The following is a 9099-nucleotide window of genomic DNA, read 5'->3' on the forward strand; positions in this document are numbered from 1 at the left end:
CAAGGTTTGAGCCCTGTGGGACCTTCTGCAGGGCTTGCAAGTCAGTCTTGCTTAGGGAGGCCTTCTTCTGATCTTGTTCTTTTGCCCCCCCCCCCGGAACTCTTCCACCCATTCACTTCTCTATTTTATTCATTATTTATGAATGGCCAGTGGCTGATTTTATTCTCTCATATACTATGTATTGTTATATGCAATTGTTGTTTTATTGTTGTAATATGCCGCCCTGAGCCTTCAGGAAAGAGATCAAATAAAGCAATAATTCCCAACACTAAAGACAACATTACACATTAAGATCCATTCATGCGCATTCTCAGTGGTGGCTCTTGGTTCCCACCTTGAGAGTCTTTGCTTTTTTAAAATATTGGGATTGGCTCAGGCCTTTTTTGGTTGCTATTTTTCTGGATTTTGTCCTGAAAAAACTAAGGAGAAAGCTGTGAGTGAACTTTTTTGATGGGAAGCAGGATATCTGGATTGCAGAGAGAACATTCACTATGTATGCCCAGGTTCAAAAAGATTTCTTTAGTTTAAAAAACAACTATACTTGGTATCCAGTGAATGACCATACATCATATCCTTAGAAGCATCTTTTGGTGCCTGTTTCATGATGGGAAGCTCTGCAAGTCGCTGCTAAGCGACTGACATTATATAAGAAAGGTCTAAAATAGGCAGCATGTCCTTAAAAAGGTTGGATATTTCAAGGTGGTCATTACAAGCATATTCAGGGATTGCCCTAAATGAGTAAAACTATGATTATTTCTTATTTACTGGTTGATTTGTATAGTGCCATCAATGTGTAAGGCCTTTTGCAGAGTAAAACTTGCAAAACGAAACAAAAGGATACATCCCTTACTTAAGAAGCTTACAGTTTGCGTTTATTGAATTATGCATAACTCTGACTTGGTTCAGACATAACACAAAACCATGGTTTATTTCAATTATGTTTAGTTTGTGATTTTAGGACCAAAGTAATTTAACACTTTCAGCTTTTTGTAAAGGGCAAAATATATCTGCAAGTACTAGCCTTTTCAGTATTTTTTTAAAAATAGATACTTGACAAACAATATTTTCAAATTTAAAACACTGAAACGGAGAGCACAGAATGTAGAAAAATATTATGGAGTGTGCTCATTTTAAAATATTTACCTCTGTGATTTTCTTTAAGACTTTACTTAGCTTTATGACTACTAATAGCGCATAATTTAGAGAGATGCCTTTAAAAATAAACACACAGTATACATGACAGCAATTACTCATATTTGTGATTAGCATGTGAAACTTCCAGCAACAACTGCAGATGGCAGGTAATTTTGTCAACAAATTCAAAATGTATTTTAAAATGTACAAAAGGCACATATAAGAGAAGACCCCCAAGCACAAAAAGGAGTGCATATATGTACTGCACCTTTGGAGACCAAACTATAGGAGCACAAACTAAGAACAGAGAAACTGCCACCATTCCATATGCAACTGGTAAAAAAACCTGCAGAGTAGAAAAAGAGGTTTGAGAAAGCAAAAGTCAGATATATAAACAAGCATTGAGTAAATACACACACACATACACACAAAGTCCTTTTTTCATATTCTGTACACAGGGTCTTGAGTTCCCAGCAGCCTATTTTCCAATCTGTGCACACAACTGAAGTAGCCTCAGGCACAATCTCTCCAAAGCTGCATTTCCATCATAAATCCTAAAAATTCATGGTGGGCTTGCAGTCACCTTGCACAGTAGCAACAACTACTCCATCATGTTTACATGGAACACTTATATTGGCTTTGTTTCAAGCATCGTTATCAATGTGACTGTAAAACCTGCATTGATTGGGATGTAGAATTAATTTTTATTAGTTATTGTAGATTTTCCGGGCTGTATGGCCGTGGTCTTGGCATTGCAGGATCTGACGTTTTGCCAGCAGCTGTGACTGGCATCCTCAGAGGTATAACACAGAAAGATGGAGTACTCTCTGTCTCTGTTTTCTTCCACATTACCACATTAACATCATTTACATATCTTCCCCCCCCAAAATGTTTGATTCTGATATTACAGAGAACTATGGTTTGCCTTCCCACAAATGTCTTCTAAACAAGGAGATGCAGCCAGTTCTGTGCTATATGTAACCAACCCAATGCATTCCAACAGAACAAAGCTGCATCTCTGTGCAACTACTGGAATGCATTGGTCAAGCTGAGCAGCTGTGCTGGTCTGAAGCAATAGAACAGAGTCCAGTGGCACCTTTAAGACCAACAGTTTTATTCAAGGTGTGAGCTTTAGTGTACACATGTGAATAAAACTTTGTTTTATTCAATAAAACTTGAATAAAACTTTGTTGGTCTTAAAGGTGCCACTGGACTCTGTTCTATTGCTCCAGACCAGCACAGCTGCTCAACTTGACCAATGCATTCCAGTAGTTGCACAGAGATGCAGCTCTTGGATGATGTCAACATTCATGATGATAATCTCCCTCTGATCCTGTTGCTTCCCACTGCTACTTTCTTCCATTGATCTCCACCTTTGGACAGACTTGCCTTGGGCACTCTCTTGACCATCTTAATCAAAAACTGCTATGTCTCAGACCCCTCTCTGACTGATCACCTTATCTCCTTCACCATTGCCCATGGCCAACCTTTCCTAAGTGGCTTCTTACTGCTTCCACAACATGCAATACGTGGGGGGAAGAATGTTGGAAGCTTTGCCCCCCTTTCTCTCTTTTCTTCACTTCTTAACCTCTGCAGTTTCTGCCTTCAGCTGATCCCTGTCCTTAACACATGACTCATTTGCTCAAATTTCCAATGAACCATCTGTTTCTCTCATCCCCAGCCCTGGCTCACTATCTCCATGTGATATCTCTGTTCATGCTCCTGTGCAGTTGATCGCCTCTAAAGGAGAACAAAACAGTTAGCTAAGTTTTGGTCCTATAAATTCATCCTTTCTTTCTCATCTGCCACAAAGACAGATGCCTAAACATCTGTTACAGGAGTCAATACATATTCATCTCCACTTCCCTCTCTTCCATTTGCACTGTTCCCTTTTTGAGACTGCCATAGTTAAAACTAATATATAGGTTAACATTTTGAATAGGAAAGTGAATGCATGTCAGAATTCTGAAAACAAAAAATTGAACAATATTGGGCTGTGAAACAAAGTGTGGAATCTGTAATATCAATTAGTTATTCTATGATACCCAACATAAACATTATTTGGATTTGATAAGCTTTGTTGCTGATGAAAGAGAGGAGGAAGGTTCCCTTTGACCACCAAGAAGAATATTCAGGGACCATGGGATCTGAATGGACAAAAAGCATTGGAATGGGGGCTGGAATAAGGAAGGGAATTAGGTGAGACTGAGTGAAACTCATTGACTGGAACAAATCCTATGTTGGATGTGGAGGTTATTGTTTGTTTTTTGGTGAGCATTTTGTGTGTCTGTGTGTGTGCTTGCAAGCCTGGAAGACATGATGACTTCAGGCAACCCCTAATGGGGCTCAGACCTTTCAGAGAGGTGTCTTGATATAACCTGCCTATGTGTCCTGGCCCTGATATTCCTTGGAGGTCACCCTTCCAAGTACTTGCCAGGGTCGACCCTGCTTAGCTTCCGAGATCTGATGAGATCAGGCTTGCCTGGGCTATCCGTCAGGGACAGATGTGGCATTATCTTTTGTAGATTTTTGTATTGGGGGGGGGGAAACGCTTGTAAGCTCATTGGGGCACAAAGCTGTCTCCTTGTACTCTTTAACGCATCATACGTATTGACAATGCCGTATTATATTGTTCTTACTGATAATACTATCGTTGACTTGTGTGTTCCTTCTTCCCTCACTCTTCTCCCCATGTACATGGCCAGATAATTAGATATTTCCAATTCTTAAGCAAAGCATCCAACCCATGTTCTCATTTTAGTGGCTGGAATAGATCTGGGTTTTGGCCAAGATGGAGAAGAGGGTCATCCAGTGATTCTGTTCTACTTCCCATCAGAGTCCGGGGAAGGTGTTCCCTCATAGGTGAGTGAAGAGAGATGTATGCCTGTGTGTGTGAAGAAACAGCAAGGGAAGCAGACAGACAGCTGAGTATCAGCTGATATTACAGGACCTCCTCCTGTGAATCTGATGTGGACTAGTGGATCTCCTGTCCTGTGGGAATGCCTCTTTGTCTATATCAGTGCTCCATTTGCATACTTGCATATTTACTAATAAAGTAAATATTGCCGGAATGCTGTAAGACTCAGTAGTCTGTCCTCCAGAGGGATCGAACAAAGGAAAACACTTGCTTCCAATACATCCTGTTCTTTGAAGAAGTGGGGAACATGTTACAATATCACAGTAAACTTGTTCCCATGATCATCGCATGCACTCCTCTAAAGAGGCTTATCTTATTCTTTGAGATTCCTTGGATAATTCAATTTAAGCACCAGGAGTTTGCAGGTTTGGAGACTGCAGTGCTGCAGTGTCAGTGATATTAGTGGTGCTAAGGTTGTTTAAATGAAATGGTCTATGCATCATGGGCATGGCATAACTAACTTGGAAAGGTTTGGAAGACCCACACATTATGCATGGTAAAATGCTTTTAGACACTTCTATTACATATTTTAATTTATTCCCTTTTACCTTATATGGTCTGTGTAGATTAGGTTCTCGGTACCGGAGGACAATCAGGCTAGCACATGTAAATCCAATCATGAGCCAGACAGAGAATCCAAAATAATTGGTTAAAGCAATTAGGTCTGATGGGATAATAAAAATGGATGCAATAACAGTTGAGAAAATCATGGCTGGCGCTGGAGTCCAATAGTGGACATTAAGCATGGATATTATAATGGGCAGATGTCCAGACTGACTTCCAGCATAGCTTAATCGTCCGAGTGTAAACATGCTGCTATTAAGGGCACCAAATATTGAAATGGCCACAGATACAGGAATAATCCATGCAATCGAAGGGATCACTCTGTCAGCCCAAGTGACTGCTACAGCAACTGCAAAAAAAATCAAAATTATTAGATGACTTGTGCTAACAGCTCAGCAGCCTTGCCAGTTGGTTAATCCACTGCAGGATCAGCAAGTGAGTCTCTGTTCATTTGTTTACTTATATCCTACTTTCCCAACAAAATATAGTCCAGGTGGTTTACAACAGTCATGAAATCCACAGCAGATTAAAAACAACAGAAAGCCAGCAGCATAGCACAGAAATAGACAAAAACAGCAGTTCTAAAAAACACAACAAGCAGGAAGAAAAAAACACAAAAGCTAAAAAGCAGCATAATAAGCTTAAAAACCAAACATTAAAACAATAAAAAGAAGTGATAAAACAGTACTGCAAGGAGGACATGAACAACGAACCAAAGGCTTAGAAAAAAAGTTTTCATTTGCTACCTAAAAGGCAGCCAATTTGTTGCCCGCTGATCCTCTGTGGGGAGAAAATTCTAGTCTTGACATAACAGAAAAAAGCCCTGTCTCCCATACTCATCCACTTTGCTTGCGAATGTGGGTACACAAAGACCAGAGCCTTCAAAAATGGTCGGAGACATACAGTTCAACACCTGTCCTGCCCCTCGCCCCCAATCCTGTTAAAAATCCTCCTGCTCCAATCCTTGAAGTTCATTGACCTGGGACTCCTACATTTAATGTATGGCAGTATTCCTGTACCTTTTAATCATTGTACCAAAAAGAGCTTCCGAAGTAGTACACCTCCCACCATTATAAAACTACTGTATTATATACAACCAACGGCATCAAAGAAATATTTTATACTGAATGGGCTCTCGTTGTGGCAATCTGGGATCACTGAGCAAAAGCAATCAGAAGGCCAGTAATGGCTATAGTGTGCTATTGCTAGAAAGGAAACTCACATAAAATTATCATAGTTTATGTCAGGTGTGATGTTAAGAGGATGTCACCTTAAATTTGCATACAAGTATACATGTTGTGTGGTTGTCCAGAGTTGGTTCCCCCGCCCACTTGCCTTCAGTGACTGGTGGGGCCATACCAATGAGTGAGTGACAGCGGCCAGCTGGGGTTTGACCGAGGGCTGGTTCAGGGGCACATGACCCAAAGAACTCAGGACAGCCAAAAGAAATTCAAGGTCAAGGCCCAGTGTTTTCAGATCAGTTGCCATGGAAACAGAGCCCCATGAGAACTGAAGGTCTCATGGGCCTTGGAGCTGGGGACAGGGAGAATAGATGCTGCTGGGAAGAAGACAACTATGGGCTGGCTCCAAGAGAGGGAGACAGAGAGAAGCAAAAGAACCCATGAGGTACAACCCCCTCCCCTCCCTACCTGAGGCCTCTTAAATGCCCACTAAAGACAATTTGAAGTCTTTAGAGTCAGAATTGTTCTTGGCAACTAGATCAAGCTCTAGCCCCTACAGGTACAATAAAGAAGTCTAGTAAACATTGTTTTTTTCATTGGATTAAGAAACACAACAAGGGATAGAATAAATCTAGGAATTTAGTTAAAGGGTTTAAGAAATGCTGTATTTCAGATTCCATGGATGGAACTGAAAATGATTTGTTCGAGTTCAAAGAAGTTGAGAATGAAGACAGAAAACGTGAGGAAGAACTTGAACATGATGAAGACAGGGACAGCAATGAAGAGGTGTGTGAGGTGTAAAAACAAAAAGGGAATTGTAACAAAGCTTAAGAGAACAGACTAACACCTTGCAAATCATTAGTGACAAGTTTATATCTTTACTATATATTGGTTACAGGTACAGAATTTTTATAAACTATATAACTTTCCGCAAAGGTGTAGATGACTTAAACATCCTTCCTGCCCCAAATATTCTGGTTGAAATCAGAAGTGGAACCAACATGGCTCCTACTACACTTCTTACAGATTAAAAAAATGGTTGGGAAATCCAACAATGGTTCAACCAGCACCACTGCTTTGGCCCTGTCTCTCTTCAACAGAATTCACAATCATTTACATTTAAGTTTACAATATTAGTCAAAGTCTTTATGAGTTTATTTAGTGAATTCTATATTTATTTATTCAGTTTATACCCCACTCTCCCTGCCATGCCAGGCTCATATATGTGTAATTAAACCTTTAATTGAGTCAAAAATACAAACTGCTAATCATACCTGAGGAGACAATTTCCTTGGGTGTGAGAACAGTCAGGTATGAAACATTTACCAGCAAGTAAAATGCAGTCACTGAAGGAAGTGCAGTCATCACAGTCCTGGGAATATTTTTGCTTGGGTTTTTCATCTCCTCTGGAATATAAAATTTAGAAGGCACTATCACACAAATACTGTCTATATACCTTATAGAGGAGCAGATGTCAGCTTCATGCAGAGACCTGATACAAACAGGGACTACGGCAGATTCTCTAGTCTCCAACACAGCCTTTTTGAGGACCTTTTTCTGGAACTGAAAATAATGTGGTACGAGGATATCTGCTACAGAAAACTGGTATGTGAGCGTTGAAACTGTGGATCATGGCCATGACTGAAAGAAGGTACATAACTACAGGTATGTATCTTAGGTCTTGAATCTTACAGTACACTTGGATCAGACATCAAGAAAACATGCTTCTACTTGGATTTCTGATAGTGCTAACATGGAAAAAAAAGGCTTGGTTACAAAATTTATCTGTCAATGAAATGAATACAGTTTAAGCTCTGGAATTATTAGAAATAGCTCTTCAGCACAATGAATAACAGACACATTCTCCCATGCAAAAGATAAAATATCTTACAAAACATATAAATGTACAGCTTGTAAAAAACTACAAGAATAGTTTCTCGTGGCCTAAACTCACCCTGAATTGGCCTAACATGGACTACTCTGCACAATTATTAAGTCTGTGGTGAAGGCAGGCATTTAGCCAGCACCTGGCAGGTAGCTCTATTTCAGTAGGGTTTAGATAAATAAATGTGGTTGCCCCTAAGCAGAAAGAAAAGGAGAGTTATACCTGCCATATAATTGAGAGACCACCAGCCACCATATGCATACAGTCCTTGGAAAAAGGCTTCTGCGATCTGACCAGCATCTGGAATCTCTCCACTGAAAGCATTTTCAAATCTTGCTACATTCTCTTTCCTCCCTCGTATCAGTAGGACAATCCCGCTAATTGCAATTACAGACAAAGCCATCATTTTCAGTATGGTAAAAATAGTCTGCACCCAAGCAGCCATCTTGACACTTCGGCCGTTGAGGATCCCAAGAAACCAGAGAACAGCCAGAGCTAAACCTTTCTTCAGCAGTTCTGGAGCCTGGCACTCACCGAAGAAAGGCTGGATTGCGTACTCAGCGAACAGCAAGGCCCGAGCGGCATTCGATGCCGGTTTATTGAACAGAGCTGTCCACATAAAAATAAAAGCAAGAGGAGAGCCAAGGGCTCTCTTTATGTGGCTGTATTCTCCTCCTGACAATGGTAAAGCAGTGCCTAGCTCTGCATAACAGAGAGCACCCATCAGAGATATCACACCACAGATCATCCAGATGATCAAGGCAACACCAACGTTGAGTAAAGAGTACTGCAGTACCCCTGTAGGGGATACAAAGATCCCTGCTCCTACAATCGTACCCATTATAAAGCTAACCCCTTCAAAATATCCAATGGTTTTTTTGAGCCGCATCTCACTGTCTTCATTTCCTCCTTTGGCTGGATCACAAAGGTTCTTCCCCATGTTTCCTTCTCCTGCTGTTTTTCAGACGAGAACAGTTAAAAACCTGACGATTATTATTTGTTGCCTCCTTACTTCAGTGCAGGGAATTTTTGCAAGGTCATTACAAACAGATTATCCTTTTACCTTTAACAAGCAAGGTTCTCAAAGTGCTAATGATTAACTATATGTCTCCTTAAAAGTAATTTGCCTGTCTTTGAAAATGACAATTTGATCAGCATTCTCAAAGTGTTTCTGTTGAGAAAATATAAAATGGAGCACTCTGTTTAGGTTGTACAGAAGACAGAAATCCAACAGTACTCCAGGCAGATGATTACAGACCATAATGATGATGATTAATCACCATTATTTATGTAGCGCTTTTCACATGAAAAAGAATTTAGATTGTCTTTATTCTGTTTGTGTTCACAGTTCCTCTGACTGATGCAGTTGTGCCAACATGCTCCTCGTTTTTAGAGGAAGTTGCTTCCAGTTTACCTTA

At 40.3% G+C, this 9099-nt stretch overlaps 1 protein-coding gene across 1 annotated transcript; it reads right to left on the minus strand.

Annotated features, from left to right (window-relative positions):
- Window positions 1-1246: 1246 nt before the first annotated feature.
- SLC7A13 (solute carrier family 7 (anionic amino acid transporter), member 13) lies at window positions 1247-8621 on the minus strand. The gene is made up of 4 exons (XM_015425468.1): window positions 7904-8621; window positions 7071-7202; window positions 4600-4964; window positions 1247-1480 (listed from the first exon to the last, which is right to left on the minus strand). Exons 1-4 carry the CDS (start codon window positions 8619-8621, stop codon window positions 1247-1249), a joined length of 1449 nt encoding a protein of 482 aa, XP_015280954.1.
- Window positions 8622-9099: the final 478 nt, after the last annotated feature.

Source organism: Gekko japonicus, unplaced genomic scaffold, assembly GCF_001447785.1.
Source record: "Gekko japonicus isolate JY-2015 unplaced genomic scaffold, Gekko_japonicus_V1.1 scaffold372, whole genome shotgun sequence".
In the NCBI taxonomy this organism is placed as follows: Eukaryota; Metazoa; Chordata; class Lepidosauria; order Squamata; family Gekkonidae; genus Gekko; species Gekko japonicus.

Excerpts from the sequence above, each read along its gene's own strand:
- SLC7A13 (XM_015425468.1), bottom strand. The coding sequence starts at position 8,621 with ATGGGGAAGAACCTTTGTGATCCAGCCAAAGGAGGAAATGAAGACAGT. Across the intron at positions 4,965-7,070 it reads CAAGGAAATTGTCTCCTCAG|TTGCTGTAGCAGTCACTTGG; the intron begins GTATGATTAGCA and ends TTTTTTTTGCAG. Across the intron at positions 1,481-4,599 it reads ATCTACACAGACCATATAAG|GTTTTTTTACCAGTTGCATA; the intron begins GTAAAAGGGAAT and ends TCTACTCTGCAG.